The sequence below is a fragment of the Acomys minous genome (genome assembly GCF_964271855.1).
Source record: "Acomys minous genome assembly, chromosome: 7".
NCBI classification, from domain to species: Eukaryota; Metazoa; Chordata; class Mammalia; order Rodentia; family Muridae; genus Acomys; species Acomys minous.
Genome location: NC_140488.1, coordinates 16,493,362 through 16,510,994, shown reverse-complemented (window position 1 = coordinate 16,510,994; position 17,633 = coordinate 16,493,362). Strand labels below are relative to the sequence as shown.

The 17,633-nt window shown below is 35.3% G+C and overlaps 1 protein-coding gene across 12 annotated transcripts in view; it reads right to left on the bottom strand.

Annotated features, from left to right (window-relative positions):
• Positions 1-17,633, bottom strand: part of ATP11C (ATPase phospholipid transporting 11C (ATP11C blood group)) — a 159,656-nt gene that overhangs the window by 76,853 nt on the left and 65,170 nt on the right. For 7 of the 12 annotated variants that reach the window (XM_084790699.1, XM_084790703.1, XM_084790700.1 and 4 more), the window contains 2 exons: positions 8,937-9,056; positions 1,170-1,259 (listed from right to left, as the gene is read on the bottom strand). In XM_084790699.1, the coding sequence (XP_084646825.1) occupies positions 1,170-1,259; positions 8,937-9,056 (210 nt within the window). Of the gene's footprint in view, positions 1-1,169; positions 1,260-8,936; positions 9,057-15,124; positions 15,176-17,633 lie in introns of those variants that run through there. The other 5 variants (XM_084790697.1, XM_084790706.1, XM_084790695.1 and 2 more) reach the window with 1 other exon arrangement.

Sequence of the window (17,633 nt, the reverse complement as noted above, 5' to 3'; positions counted from 1 at the left end):
AAGTGCAATTATATTTCTACTTAAAAATAATAATCAAATATATATGTATTATTTTAATAATTAGAGAAAGCAGTTTATTTCAGTTATGAGAACGAAAAACAGAGAGGAATCATGGGAACTGGGGCCATCACAGTTATAGTTTTTAACTGAGTGTATTTTCTTGTTTCTGTTGCAAATACTGTTGTTCTTTTTGAACACACTTCTTTTTGAGGTAAGTCAGAGTGGCATAGTTTTTGGTTGCTGTATTGGTCTTGTGCTACTTTCTACCCAGCACAGTACAACAATTGGATGAAATTCACTGGATTTATGCATCCGGTTTTATGTATTTCATTCGTATCTGACTAATAAATCCTAACATTCTCATAAGCACATATTTATATTATGTTCTATCTAATATTTTATTTTTGAAAGAATTATACCATGTTAATTTAACATTTAGAATTCACATATTACATTTTTGCTTGTTTTTAAGTATTTTCATTCTCAACGAATTGAAGAAAAAAATATGATTGTCTTTCAAAACCAAGGTTGCTACAAAAATAACAGAAATTGAACTCATGGTAAAATTCAGTTTTAAGAAATTTTCAACTTTCCATGATATGGAATTGAAGTGGGATGGTTAGCAATACAGAGAGATGGATTTTTGTTCAATATAACCTGAAAGAATTACCTACAAGTAAAATTGGCCTCTCCAGTCCACACAAAAATCCTGCTAAGGCTAACATGCACAGAGACTAGATGCAATGAATTCAAGTTGTCAATGTTGTAGAGCTTCAAGAATAGGAGTTATTGATCCAGTCTTGAGCTTTCTCATCCTGTCTATAAAGCCAAACAGTTAAAGAATACCATTCATAAACAAACACTAAATGTATTAATAACAAATGCATGAATGAACCACATGATATATAAAACACTAATGATAAACTTTATTGAGTTTTCCACAAAAATTCAGTTAACACTGTCATGCATCCTCTTAAAAAGCAAACTTTCACTGTTGAACAAGTAAATCTATACAACAAGCTCAAATTTCTTAATTTATATTACATTTATGAAAGTGCTAAGATAATATTATTTTAATGTGTAAAAAGTCACAGGACAACTTAAGACTACAAATTGTTTTAAACAACCAATTTTCTCCATGTTGAAGTAGTAGTTCATGGAGTTCTTACCTGTACAAGAAAAATGATGAGAAAATAAAAATTTGCGATTCTTCTAAACTGTTCAAATAAATTCTTAGGGAGGAAATTCCAAAGTGTATACTATAAAAGACAGAACCAAAAACATTATTAAAAAAGAAACTTGAAAAATTGTACTTATGATATAAACTAGTACTTAGCATATCCAACAATTCAAAACATACACCACACATTATACCAGCATATATTCAGAAGTATAGAATACAAATTTTTTTCAGAAGTGAAGCTTCATTGACAATTTCACTGGCCATTTAGTCCTACATGTTACATTTTTCTAACCTAAACTAAAACAGATTCTTTCCTATAGGCTCTCATATCATACTACATATGACAGCATTCATTACTATAAAAACATTAATTACCATTTTTTAAAAAACACTGTAAACCCTTTGTTTACCAATAAAGAGTTCCAATCATCTTCTCCACTTTGTAAAACCTTTCTACAATTGTTTTAATCTCTCAACTTCACTTGGTTAAACTTGTTTGCAGAACTGTAACCCCTTTATTTAAATGAGCCCAGCCCAACCAATGGGAAAAAGACACAGGCACCATCTGCATTAGAAGAAAAGCCAAGTGAACTTACTGTCCTTATGTTCTTGTTCTTCTACTTTTGTGAGTAGCTTATCTTTCTGGTCAAGAGTAAGGTTTTACTTTGTTAAGACACTTTATAGTGATGGTCTCTTTTTTAAGATCCTAAATTTATTTTTAACAATTACTATAAGTTGTAAATGTGTCTGTGTTTTAAAAAAGGGTTCTACCTATGGGCACTTACTTTTATGGAAGTAGCTTGTTTAATTTTCTTCCTTAATATTCTTCCTAACAATTCTTGGTAGTATCTATAGAAACTATGGGGACGAATGAATGAGCATATTAGTTCTCTTGCCTTGAGCTGATCCCTGGAGTTCAAATCATTGTCTCCATCAGTACCACCTATCTTCATGTACATCTGAGAATGTGTACATAGTTAAAAGGCATACACATAATCTGAGTGCATATACACATGTAATTTTTTATTAATGCCTTAAGCTCAATGGCTGAACCATTTAAAAGTTAACAGAAGTAGGACATATCATAATATAGAAGACTTGAAACCACAATGAAAAAATTCTTTTAAGGGGCTGGAGAGATGGTTCAGAGGTTAAGAACACTAGCTGCTCATCCAAAGGTCCTAAGTTCAGTTCCTAGCAACCTCATGGTGGCTCACAACCATCTATATGAGATCTGGTGCCCTCTTCTGGCCTACAGGTGTTACATGCAGGCAGAACACTGTATATATAATAAATAAATCGGTTTTTTTTTTAATCTTTTAAGGCAGAAGGCTAAAATTATACTTGGAAAGTCTGTATTCCAATCATTTGCATGTCATGATAATATATCTACTAATATAACAACTAGAAAGCCAAAGTTTTAGAACATAACAGGGTAAATGGAAAATTAGTGCTAACAGCTTTAAAACTTAAATTTTTATTTTAAACAATTTTATGTATTTATTTTGTGGGTGGGAGGGGTGAATGTGCTATGGTATGGATATGGAGGTTAGATGATAATTTTGTGGCATAAATATTCTCCTTCCAAATCTTCATGTGGGTCCCAGGTATCAAACTTGGGTTGTTAGACTTACATGGCAAGCCCCTTTATATCTGGGCCATTTTGTTGGCCCCAAAACCTCCTTTAAAAAAGGCTTAGGAGCTCTCAAGATTCAGAGAACCGCAAGAGAAAAAAGACAAATGGAAGTAAATAGCTACAGGACAACTAAGGTTTAGAGGTTTTTGTGTGTGTGTGTGTGAATTGACACAAGAGCTAAAGTCACCTGGTAAGAAGGAACCTTTAATCGAGCCTACAGGCAGTGCCATAACAGGGCAGGTGGTCCTGTGATGTATACTAAAGCAAACTGAGTAAAGCCAGTTGTAACAAGCCAGTAAGCAGTACTCCTCCAAGGTTTTGAGTTTCTACCTTGATTTCCATCCATGATGATAAACTGCAAGGTGAAGTAAATTATTTCCTCCCCAAATTGCTTTGGTGATGGTGGTTTAATACAGTAATAAAAAGAAACTAAGATAACAAATAATAATTAACTGAAGATTATTTCTTAGGTTCAAAATAGGTACCTCTCAGAAAAGATCAGAGTGGTGGGAGATGCTCACTTATAAAATTAATAAATCATTTTTAAAAAGCAATGCACAAATGTCAGGAACACCTTAAAGTCCAGCACTGAGGGACAGAGGCAGGCAGATTTCTATGCGTTTCCAGTCTGCTTGCACTACATAATGAGGCTCTGCCACCAACCAACCAACCAACTTAAAGTGCTGACTGAGTATGGAAATGTATTATTTAGGAGAAAGAGTCCACATATTTTTCATGATACTCTCAGAGTGGCTGGTGATAAAAGAGGATAAGCACTTTAAACCACTGATATAGTCACTTTGAAAACCAATATAATCCAAAACCAGCATTTAACTGCCCCATCAATTTCAAGTATATAAATAAGTAAAATATAAACTCCAATAAACTGCTAACAGCTGAACTTCTGGGACACTGACCTGTTCTCAAACTGAACATTTTTTTTAATTAAACAAATAAGCATTAAGGCCACTTGAAGTCCTTAATAGAGGTAGTACTAACAGATCAGGGGAACCCTTTTTTGGATCTTGTCCTGTTAAGACTGCTGTTTTGCAGTACTACTGACTCAAATCAGAGCTTTACAATGATATACCACTATAGTATCACTAAAGTACATACACTCCTTGCCCTACTACTGTTTTACTTTACCAGTTTAACTTCTTTCCTTAAGAACTTTGGTTAGTCCTTTCATTGGAAACTATTGCTATTTTCTCCATGGGCCATGAGCTAAGACCTTGGGGTATCATAACTTCCCTTACCATAAGTGCTTGGCATGGTATTTGGCAAGAAACATGAGAATGTTTGTTTTGAGCAAGGGTCTCATACTACAGCTCAGGTTAATCTGAGGGCAATCCTGCTTTGGCCTACCAAGTCTTAGAACTACACTTGTTAAGCCACCACTGAGTTATTTAAAGCAAAACATCCTGAGTAAAATTTGTGCATTGGCCACTTAAATCACTGATTTAATTAAAAGGTAAATTAAGATACAATCATCTATTCTATATACTAAAACCCATATTTTAGCACAGATTGAGAGAAACCTTTTTAAGGAGTTTTCTAATTAGAAGCAAAATGAAACTATAGGCATATATAAAGTTATTAAGGTTCACTTGTTTATCTAAAAACTGGACTCTCAGACTTGGTCTGCTGCTACAAGCCAAAACTAATGCCACACACAAGAAGAAAGTGTATTCAGCAGTTGCTTTAAATATAGTGATAAAATGAATTTTCTGTCCTAAGTTCTTGCCTAGAAGACTGAGTAAATGGATTTTTATGCTATTTAAAAAGTAATTTATTATATTTTATGTATTTTGCCCACATGTATGTTTATATACCATGTGTGTGCCTGGTGCTGGTGGAGGCCAGCAGAGGCCTTTGAAGCCCCTGGAACTGGAGTTACAAGCCTCCATGTGGGTGCTAAGAAAAGCAAGTGCAGGCTGGGCGTGGTGGCGCACGCCTTTAATCTCAGCACTTGGGAGGCAGAGGCAGGTGGATCACTGTGAGTTCAAGGCCAGCCTGGTCTACAAAGCAAGTCTAGGATAGCCAAGGTTACACAGAGAAACCCTGTCTCAACAAAACAAAACAAAACAAGAAGAAAGAAAAGAAAAGCAAGTGCTCTTAACTATTGAGCTGTTTCTCCAGCCCACCCCCTTTATAGTATGTTAATATGAAACTATAAAGTTAAAAGTCAGTCCAAATATTTAAGAACATGTTTAAAACTGTTTCTACACAAAATACTAGCACTGCAAGTATTTATTAGAGTATTTTCATTTATTAAATAATTGGTAGATACTGATACTATATGAAAAAGTGGTGTTACTGCCTCAAATATTTACCATCTAAATATAATTAAAATCATTTTTCTAACTATCATATACATCTCCAAATGCAGAGAAGTTGAAATTACTATAAACTAAGAGTGAATGCTTTGAGCTTTATTTGATTTGTGCCTGGAGTAAAGGGCATAGCATGTTTGATCCCATGTACCAGGGATGGGAAAGGAAAAGGCTGTTATTATCTAAGTCCACCAAGGTTCTCATTTAGCATTAAAAATGCTGATGGAGAGGATAAAGCTCTAGGTGATGTGTTTCTGTATCACACAAGCAAAAAGCAAACAAAGTCAGATGTGGCAGCACATGTCTGCAATCTTAATACTTGGAAAGATGAGATAGGAGGATTGCCAGGAGTTCAAGGAGAGCCTGAACTACATAGGCAAGCCAAAATGGGCAAAATAACAAAACCTTGTCTAAAACAAACAAACAAACAAAAAATTACAGAGTCATAGGTTAAAAATGAAATAGTAACTATTTAAAAAGTAACTGATAAAGTTACCAGCAGACTAAACTGCACAAAGGAACCAACCTTCTCTAACTACTAGAATCATCAGGATGCAATAGAATAATAAAGTAAAATCAATTATCTGTCAGTTCTATATTGGTAACTGTTCACTTTTTAAAAGTAATATATTCAACTTACTATCAACTCTCTTTTATGTAGACATTAAATGGAATTTTGAGCTTCATAGTTACTTTTATTTTCATTACAGAACTCTCATTTTTCACATTGTTCTAGCCACTGTAAATTCTAGTCTCTGAAAAGCAACAGTCACTGAGTAAAACTGAATCAGAACTTAGTAAAATTTAAAGGTTATTGTTAATGAATTAGACAAAACTGAAAGAAGTCCTGTAAGTTTTAATAAATTCCACCACTAATGACTGGTTTTAATCATTTTGTTTGTTTGTTTGTTTGTTTGTTGATTGTGTGTGTATGCAAGAGCACAGGTGTGCCACAGTGCGCATGTGGAGGTCAGGGAATCAGTACTCTTCTTTATTCCATATAGGAACCCAAATCGTCAGGTTTGGTAATAGGTGCCTTTACCCACAGAACCATCTTACAGGCCTCAATTCAAGTTATTTTAACTAATGGAAAATTGTAGTGCAATTTTAGACCCAAATTCTAATCCAAGATACCAGTTTAACATAAATGAAGTACGTATAGCCCACTGATTCGTATTTCACTGAAGAGACACTGGAGCTCACAATTTGTAAAACAAACTAAAGAACTTAAAAATAATAGCACTGTGCAATTAATGCTCCTTTTGTTAAGGAAAAGAATTTCCAATTTTGTGCCTGCTACAAAATTCTAAGACCTCATTTTTCCCCAAGGAAGTATTTGTGCTCCTAGAAGCAAAAGGGACACTAATTTTTAAGTAAGTAAAATGTAAAGGTCAACATGTTTGTCTTTAGTGCTCCCTGCACTTATAATATACATTTCCTAATACACTGACTTTACAGTTGGTTATTTGTAAAGAAAAAGCACCAAAAAAAGCAAGACTTATTTTTATGACAAAGTAGAGAAAACACAAACATGCACCATCATTATCATTTATTATACTACGGTTCTGGTATTAACATTCCCTTCTAAACCTGGTATAGTGACTCATGTATATAATATTAGCTTGAGAGGTAGTGGCAACACACACACACACACACACACACACACACACACACACACACACACACACACGAGTTTGAGGCCAGCCTGAGCTACACAAGCAGGTACAAGGTCAGCCTGGGCTACATATTAAGATTCTGTCTCAATGAGAACAAACCATAAAAACATTTCCTTCTTTTTCTAAAATTGCTGTATTGTCAATTCCTCTTTGTTTGGCTCAACAGTGTTTATTAAAAAGCAATCAACTAATTAGAAAAACTATAAACATGGTATTCAGAGGAGGGGGGATGGAGGTAGCTCATTCTTTATCTATACAAAAATGTGCAGGTTTTGTTTAAAAATAGAATTTTAGTTGTGTCAAGCACTCTTTAAAACAGAAAAATGTGCTATTGTACTGTTTTAGATGCTGGCAAAAATGGGAGTTACATAAAATATGAAAAAGCATTTCATTAAATATATAAGCAACAAAATGAATATCACTAATTTAATGAAAAGTCACTGTCAGCCTATTATTTATATGAGACAATATATGGAAAATCGTAATTCTCTCATTTTGATGTAAAAGAGAAAAAATGTGGAAGGTGTGCAAATAGCATAATGTGAAAAGGGCTCTTCAAAGTTATTGGGCTTTATACAGTATTTCTACTCCTGGCTTTAACACAAGTGCTTGCTTATCATGCTGGGGGCTTTCTCTGGGTTTAGTTTCTCTATCCCTAAGTCAACAAGATGAACCTCACAGGACCTTTTACTTCCACGTTTCTATGATTCTGAGCCAAAGGTCTATAACTGATTACTTAGTTGGGTAGCACAAAGTAAAAATCTCTTCTATTTACTACCCCAGATACAAGTACATAAGCCCCTGACTGGGAATAAAATATCTGTGACAGAGTCTAAGAGTAAAAGACAATATTTTATCTGATATGCCACAATGTTCTATAGGCCTACATTACCCTTTTGTTCAGCGGGCTACTCAGTTTTCACATTTATATTTTACATAAAATTATTTTCTTCCTGATTTCTTTTTTGTAGACACAAAGTCTCCCACAACACAATCCTGGCTGTCTTGGAACTCACAGAGATCCGTGTGCTCCTGCCTCTACTTTACATAGTAATCTTTGACCTGAACAAAATCTCCATTATACTATAACCTAAAGGAGAAACCAAAGGAATATTTGAATACCCAAACTGTGGTATACTATTGTAGGAAGAATTTCAGGTCCTAAGTGGCTGCAAAAGTACACTGAATTAAATGTCACTAATGTTTTAGCTTTCCTTGCCAGGCTGCATTTGGAAGTCAAGAACATTATCAAAATATCGTTCATGCTATGAGAAATGGTAGTAAACCAGCCATCTACTACCCAGCACCTTGTCTGGTTGGCCAGCAATAAAGATGAGTAAATTAACACTAGCATAATGATGACTACTGGATACTAGGAGCTGTGAAAACTGTTTTCATATATGAAGTGTTAGCAAGTTCATAAATTGTATTCATTAATTTGACAAAGGTGATATAGCTAGCGAATAGCTTATCAATATTTAAATGCAGGTGTTCAAACTTGCAGGCCACTGCTCTTAGCTTATACCACACTGAAGTAATACCTTTAATTCAAAAAGTGACATGGCTATTGTGATTAAATTTTACAGTTCATTGGTCTGGCAGTATACAGTCAAAATGTACTCTTTAGGACCCAGAAACCCAAGTCAGAAACAAGATAGGGGAGAAATGAAATGAAAGTCACTAAGCACCCTCCAAAAGAATGTAAATCATGTACAGCCTATTCAGGGAAATTCAGAAAGCTTTACACAAGTAAATAATTACTAAGTCCCCACAAACCTGCAAAATGTTGGCAAATGTTCTACTACTGAGAAACACCCCTCCACAGCACAATAACTATTACTTTTAGCACATCTTAAGGCCTGAAGCAATATACAGAATCATCAGTACTGTGAATCATAATGGAAAGCAAGTGAAAGTTGTAACCAGAAAGTAAACTACCTTTCAGAGTAATAATTACCATAGTTAGTATTATGATTTGTATAAGTATATGACCATGTGTCTATACATATATAAGTGCATCAGCTTCATTAGAAGCATAAATAAAAACACCCAGCTTTATCTAAACATCTGGTGAGTTAAAAAAAAAAACCACACACAACACAACTTACCTTAGATGAGACTATTCTATTATCACAAAATCTTTGTGCGATGTAAGCTTCTGTTCCTGAAATGGGATGGTTGCCAACAAATACTGTGCGTGTACCAACTCGTTTCTCCTCTCCAGCGCACTAAACCAAGAGAAAGAAGGAAAAGGTCAGCTTTTCGCCATATTTCTCCATGTTTTTACAAAGCTTAGAATTCTGGCGAATCAGAGTAGCAAGGAAAGGTGAAAGTCTTGTCAAGAAATTGAAATCCACAAATCTCTTAGTTGTTGACTTAGCAAAACTGTTGTTTGAATGAACTGGCCTAAAGCCAAAAGTATAATTCTAAAATAATTAAAGAAAGTATCTAAAGGAATCAAGAGAGCTTCACCTCAAAATATGGCACCCTAATATGCTGATAATTTAATAATGAAGCTTCTTGGAAAGATGTAATAGTATTACTCTTGATCCTGTGCTGGAAACAGCAAAGAAGAAAGTAATTGCATTTACTCTTTTTCTTTAACTAATCTCATATCTTCTGGAAGGAAAACTGAATAAAGAACTATCCCTAGACAGATTCTGATACATTTTTGTCTATCACTTACTCGGGCCCATTCAATTACCAAAACAATTTACTGATCACTATGTAAGCTCTAGACCTATCCATCTATCTAAACGTATTTGTTACTCCTCAAATTGTCACATTCTTCATCTTCTCATCCTCTATAAAGTAGGTTTGTAATAGGCTGAATGGTAGCTCACACTTGTACATAAGTTTGTAGGAGTTTAAGGCCAGCCTGATCTCAAAACACCTTAAAACAAAACCAACCACACACATAAAAAGGGTTTTTAGATTTCTGGATCCCATTTGATTAGTTAAGCTAGTAATTGCAATTCTTTGGATCTCCTGAAATACATGGTAAAATTAACCAATCTACTGTCAATTCGTTTTAATAAAATTTTGGAGAACATCTTATAGAAACAACACTACATTTTTTTATTCCCAGCCATATTATTAGTCCAAATGTAGTTCAACTATTAGCTTTACAACAACATACTAACTTAGAAAAAGTTAGTCTGGGAATATTTTATTTATTATACAACTTCTGAGGACCATTTCGTCAATTAACATAGAACAGAAAGCACAATGCAAAGTATTTCTAAACATGAAATAATTACTTATAACCATAAGCAGAAATCTTAATAGGATGATCACCTTTTTCTACAAAGACACTGTATGAGTCTTTGCCTTTATAGGAAAGTTTCCTTGTGATCTCCTAGAGTCTAATGTTTTAAAGTCACACTTCAGCCAATATATTTCTAATGTTTCTTTTAAATTTTTTAAAAGTAGAGTCACTGAATCTAGAAGACCCAAAGTAATGCTCTATGTAAAACTTGCTGGGACTTCATTGTTCTATTAAAAATTAAATCGTTTATTTTCTGTGCTATGGGTGTTCTGTGTGCATGCGTTGTCTGTGCCCAAGGAGGCCAGAACAGGACAGGGGCCACTGTAACTAGAACTATGGATGAGGGAGCTGCCATGCCAGTGCTAGAAAGCAGACATGGGCCTTCCAGAAGATGAGCAGTGCTCTTAACCAATGAACCATCTCCCCGGTCTTCTCTGCTTAAAATAGAAAACCTTTTCACATATATTCAAGAGAATCTTTGTTATAAACAGTTTCTAACCAGTATTTAGAGATCCTCATTCTTATTTTTCAATAACAATTCCTCAATTGCAGTATTTTGACATACTAGCCACAAAGACTTTTGGTGAGTTATTCAGATGTCCAAAATGTAAGTCTTTAAAATAATGTTAAAAGCAAGACTCCTTAAATTTTTCAGTTTCCCCAATGTCTTTTTTTATATATTAATGTCTGCATTTGTGTGTACCTTGTGAAGATATTATTTGTAAATATACTTTAAAAGTAACAACCACATCAAGTATAAATCATCTGTTTTGCTATTTTTAACAAGCTTATGAAATAATAACTCACTGCACTAAAAATTTGTACAGAATCATCCAAACACAACTGGAAAACACTAACAGAGAAATTGAGGTTTAGCGTTTATCTCCCTGTTTAGCTTGTTGAGTGCTAGCCTATCACATACAAAGCCCTGGCTTTGATCTCCACCACCACAAATATAAGCCCATTTTTAAAAAGTTAAGTAAATATTAATTGTGGGAAATAGAAGAAGCCCTGGGTGAACGTGTGTTGTTTAAGTGAGCATGAATGTTAAGTGCCTCAATGCCTCAGACCAACAGGACTGGCCATAGCCTTCCCTAGATCAGGTTCAGGGAAACTGTAACGCCTTCCCTTGCTTCATGTGTGGATGTTGATAGTTTGGGCAGAAAATTCTACTGTAGCTTCTTCCTCCTGGTTGCTTGCAATTCAAGACTGCTTCCCTATAGTATACCTGCTTCCTCAGTCAGCTATATACAATAAACCCACCTGCTCAATTCAGATGTATTAAAAAATGTGATGGGTTTCCCAGTGGCTGCTGGTGTGCCTTCACCTCCTACTCCCAGTGTTTCTGTATGTGTAGCTGTTGTTTCTTCATTCCCTGCCCTGTTGCTCCAGATTGTGCACATGGTGTGCAGATATACATGCAGACAGTACACCCATACAAGGAAAATAATAATAAATCAAAAGTATTTAAAGTAGAAAGAGAGATAAGAAACAGGAAAGCGCCAGTGGAGCAGGATGTTTCTTGTACTGCCAATATAGCTTCTCCTCTCAATTACAGTGGCTACTAATTAGCTTAAGATGAAAATAAAAATGAACTAGCACTTTCCCAATTTTAAATTGTCTTTTTGGTCCTAGGGAAAAATAATTTCCGACACATGTTTTTATGAATCCTCTACAGCTAAATAACATTTACAATTTTACCTCTCTGATCTCTTTCAAATGAGGCTTAAGTGATTTCTATCTTCATAAATTTGAAAAAATCGACTGAAATTATGTGCAAGTAGGTGTGTGTTTACATACAATCCTAAAAGTGGCTGTTAGATGGCAATATAGAGCATGAGAGAAGCTGTATAACATCCATTTCCCAATTTTTTCAAAGTAGGTCTTTAACGTAGGGAAGGTTTAGATTTGAAGCTGCCCGAGGATTGGAAATGGGGTGATATGAAGCAGGCGTCTTTTCCATTCTTGTTTTACCCTAATTCTGATGAAACTAGAATCACTGGTGGCATTTCCTGCAACTGTGCAATGCAGTTTAGTCCACATAAAATAACACCTCTGAATTTGTGTACATTCACTGTAACTTCACACCTGCTGCCAATGTAGAGTGTTAAAACAGTAGTGTTACTTCCTCTGATTTTGAATAATATAGGTGCTTTTGCCAAAGCAGAGAAATCCAAGGAGAATGTTAAAAAAACCAGTTCTATTCAGATGATAGACAGTGTCGTTTTGGTGTAGGAGTATGTAATTCCTGTCACTGACAATGCCTTTAAGTTCATCAAGAGTCCATCTGTGTAGCACTGAGTTCCATCCAAGTAGCCCTAGGAACATTATTTTTTTAACCTGAAATAGGTTAGCACCAACTCTATTTTACTGACACATCACATACCATTGAAAATGTATTCTTATAATTGTTAAAACATTAAAATTAAACTTAAAACATATGTAGAACAGAGAATTAAGCTTAAATCACCGCTGCCTGAGCCAGCACTTGGGAGGGAAAAGGACTAGGAAGTCTAGGCCAGGTAGGCAACACAGAAACCCCATTTCAACAAATAACAAAATCACTTTCCTGTGTCTAAATATTTTTTTAAACACACACACACCCACACCAACACACACCTACACACCCACACACACCTACACACCCACACACACCTACACACACACACACACACACACACACACACACACACACACACACACACACACACACACCCCTCACACACATTTTATACCAAAAATAATCACTCAATGAAATCCAGAGCAAAATGCTATTCTTAATGATGACCATCTTTGGCCCATGGATTTGATACTCATTTTAAAAAAGGAAATCTGTTGGGAGTATAATTGATTTCTTCATTACATCCAGACCTTTGATTAGACAATAACTAAGAACTTCAATACAAACTGTCACTGTAAACACTAACAGTGGAGTGGAGGCAAAGCCTGCCTCTCCATCCTGTTCACAGTTAGCAAACTTAAATGCATCACCTAGCCATATATATTTGTGATTATTAATCTTGACCATGTATCACCTTTACATTCACAGTGATACATGAGCCTATTGTTTAATTTGGATGCATTACAAGTGAAAAACAAAATACACAAACAGGTCTGAAAATTAGTACTAACAGACTATATTGAAATTATATTTATTGTCAACTATTATTATCCTATAAAATTTCATCATAGTAGTCATAATCCTGCCTATATTTTCCCTCAGGTTATACTTTGAGCAATTTGCTTTTACATGGAAAACCCCCAAAAAATCATCATCAAGTAATGCCTCTTCATACAATTTTAATCTGCTCAAAAATGAAAGATACTTCATTCTGTATGTGTCTAGTCTTCCATTTAAATCATTAATGATGAAGTTTATGATATAACACAAAGCTATCTGTATAATCAGCAATCTTAGCAGATGTTATCCCTGATAATTACTTTATTGTTTTGATTGATCAGACTCTTCTCTTTGAGTTCCTATAGTAAAAAATGCTAATAAAAATACTAAAACTTAAAAGGAGCTGGAGAGATGGCTTAGTAGTTAAGAAAACACTGGCTGCTCTTCCAGAGGACTTAGGTTTGGCTTCAATACCCACAGGGCAGCTCACAACTGTTTATAACTCCTTTCAGGAAATCTGACATCCTCTTTTGACTTCCCCTGGCACTGGATGTACAGACATATAGGCAGCCAAAACACCCATACTCAAATATAATAAATATTTATAAATTAAAAAACTGAAGACCTAGAAATAATTTTAAATTATTCACACCCCAACACAAAGCTATTGTCTTCTTTTGAAATATTAGTATTTTTTAACTGCACAATCAGGCTGAAAATGGAAAAATTACCACAAAGCTGAAAAAAAAAAACAACATTTGATTAAAACTTCCGATGCCTATTTTAAAGTGCCCCCTTCCAAAGTCAGATTACTATCCCAGGATTTGTGGGGAGCAGTACAGGGAAGAGAACAGTACAGTACCCGGAGAAATTACTACAATGTGTTCAGTGGTTAATTATCTGAGGTTTCCAAACTCATTCTGTTGTAACAAACCAAGGTGGATAATCCTGATATTAATTTACCATCATAGCACAGAAATGAATCTTAAGAATGTACGTTTCATATTTTGCTTTTACTGGAACTATTTAAGTGATCAAGTTGTTTCTTCCGCCTTTAACAGAGGAAGTAAAGCAAAGAGGAAATTTTGTTTGGCTTTGCCTTTAGAGCTTAATTATGGTCACATTTACTGAAATTTGTAAACATCTGATCAAAACACAATCAAGTGCGTGAAATTCTTCTATAGACACAAACTTAGGTATTACCTACTGGCAGCATATGTACCCAAATAAAAACTGCTATAGGTAATAATATTTATCTCTACACAAACAGATCAAAATATGCAAGCACAATACTTAAGAAAAAGCTGACCTGAGAACCTAGATAAGAAAACCTTGTTGGAAGCTTTCAGTTGTACTTTCACTATAACAATGTGATTTACTGAACAGTTTAATTTCACCAGAAACACCAAATCTTAAGTGTTCCTACACCATACACACCAGGTCCTCACCCTACGTAACTCAGAGCTTAATACAGTAAGCAATTTGTGACTCACAATTTTATCAGGCAATTAAAAATAATTTAGAAGTTGCTTTATTTAAAGAATGTAATCTGAGTCTCCCAAAGTTTCTAAGGGTACACAGCAACTTAACTTTATTAGTAGTATATTTCATAACCTGCATATAGCCTTACAAAACTCATACATAACTAGAGATTAATATATCTTTACAAAGTGGCTACTCATATCTGTATACTGCCCTTCATTCCAAACATTTAAAAACCCTTTATACACTAAACAGAAAGGTAGTTAAGTTCTAAAAATCAGAGAAAGAGAGGCTGGCAATTCAGCTAAGCACTGAGGAGTACCCTCAGGAAATGGACAAACACACTTACAAAGAGAAAGTAAGAAGGCTCCTGGACAAAGCAAACCTGGATAACAATAAAATAAAATAACATACAGATTACAAACCTCAGAAGCATCAGAAAAAGATGGGGCCATCTGCATACTGACATGAAATTTTCTAACACAAAAACAGCTACAATGCCGAGAGAAGACTGCAAATCATCAAGAAATTGTACCAATCCCTGTGATCCTTGCAAAGTTTTCTGGAATTTAGGATGAAAGCCAACTTCAGTTTGAGGAGTTTATGTACCTCAGTGGGAGGTGGCAAAGGAAACACTAGAGAACCTAAAAGAGTTGGTTTAGAAGCAGCACTCTGGCGGCCTGGCCTCTGTAACTGTGCCACTTCACATCTGTCTGCTATTATTTTCTAAAGATTCAAATTTGTCTCATCAATGTCAATTCAAGCACCTTTCTGCCCCCCAAATAGCAAGAGCCTGGCACAGCACTGTATTATTTCCTCATCTTGGAAAGTTTCTTTCTTTTTTTTCCTCTTCTTCTAATTCCTATCTACAATAAGCAAATCAAGATGGCAGTTAACACTTCTTATGACAATTCACTACACTTAAATATATATATTTAATGTTTTGAAACTTGGTCTCACTATGTAGCACTGGCTGACCCTGAACCAGGGTGGCCTAAAACTCACACCGAGATACACCTGCTTCAGCCTTCTGCCCTGCTTAACTGAAATTTTAGTTTTAGATCTTTGAATAGCTTAAGAGATTCAATCTAGGCATTTATTATGAATCACTGGGTTTCTCCTCAAGTAAATTACTGTAATTCTAAATTTCTACACTTTCAAACTTTATACAAAACACATGTAAGACGTAAGAAAATGCTTTCTGTGGAAAGCTTATTTAGCATTTGAAAATTCCCCTCATTAATTAGAGATCTCATAGGTATGAAAATCTTATATGTCAGTAGCAAATAGCAATAGCCAGCAAAAACAACCACCAGGTATGGGAAGCATCTTCCTTCAACCAATATTATTACCCAGAAGAGATAAATTCTCAAACACTTTCTAGATTACAAAAGAAAAAGTATTACAGTATAAGAAAAGTTCTGGTGAAAGCATGGAAAAACAAAGAATGAAGAGGTATATGATGGCATGAGCAGTGTTTTATTTTCTATTTCAGGGGCAGTGTCATTATCGCAAAAGTGGTACAAAATTTCCTAGAAAGGTCTAATGATATATATGATATATATGTGTGTGTATATATGTACATATATATATATGTGTGTATATACACATATATATGAACGTTTCTAATAAACCATATTGAGATATTTTGTGTTCAGCTGCTAAATATTCAAAAAGCAAATCAGCTAGAAAAAAAGTAGTTTATAAATGTAATTAACAAAATAAAACAACCTGCTCTATTATCACTATTTTTAAACAAGTTAGATGTAATGCTCCTGAGTGAGGAAATAGTTCAGTGGCTCTCTCTGTAAAACTGCCTCTTAAGTAGCTTCCTTTTCCTCTCTCTTCTTGCGAGTGTTGGGCATATCCTATTCTGTCAAATCTTCTCTGATTTGTCACCTTTTCTGGCACTAAATTAGATGTCACTTTGAAACATGGGTACTTCCTTCTACAATGTAACCTTACCTACATACACTGTTTGGGATTACAAGTACGTCCCACCACACCTGGACCAACAACAAGCCCTAGCTGTCCTGGACTTCCTTTGTAGACCAAGCTGGCCACCAAATCACAGAGATCTGCCTGCCCCTGGGATTAAAGGCATGCACCCACATGCCAGGCCTAAAAGATTTTTTTTAAACTAGAGGATGAAATGATTCCTAATGATATTCTGCTATACTCATAGACTGGAGCCTAGTCCAATCAATCATCATCAGAGAGGTGTCCTCTAACAACTGATGGGAGTAGATGCAGAGACCCACAGCCAAACATTAGGCAGAGCTCAGAGAATCCTGCAGAAGAGAGGGAGGAGGAAGGATTGTAGGACCAAGATGGGTAGAGGACACCAAAAACACAGTGGTATTTTGAGAGGAGGGAGAAGTCATACATTTTGACTATATCCTCTAAAATTTTTTTATTCTTCCCTCATATATTATATCCCTACCACAATTTCCCCTCCCCTCACTCCTCTTCATCCCCTGCCTGCCCCCCAGATATTTTCCCTTCAGAAAAGAGCAGACCTCTCAGGGATAGCAACCAAACATGGAACATCACATTGCAATGAGACTAGACCTCATATTAAGGCTGGAAAAGGTAACCCAATAGGAGCAAAAGGGTCCCAAAAGCATGCAAAAGAGGCAGCCCCTGCTCCCACTGTCAGGAGTCCCATAAGAATACCAAGCTACGCAATCATAATAAAAAAAAAAAATATATATATATATATATATATATATATACACACACACACAAAGGACCTTACATATCAGACCCATACAGGCTCCATGATGGTCACTCCAGTCTCTGTGAGAATCTATGAGCTGTTTCTATGGGCTGTGTATATATGGTGTCCTCTACGCCCTGGGTCCTACAATCCTTCCTCCTCCCTCTCTTCCTCAGGATTCCCTGATCTCTGCCTTATGTTTAGTTGTGGGTCTC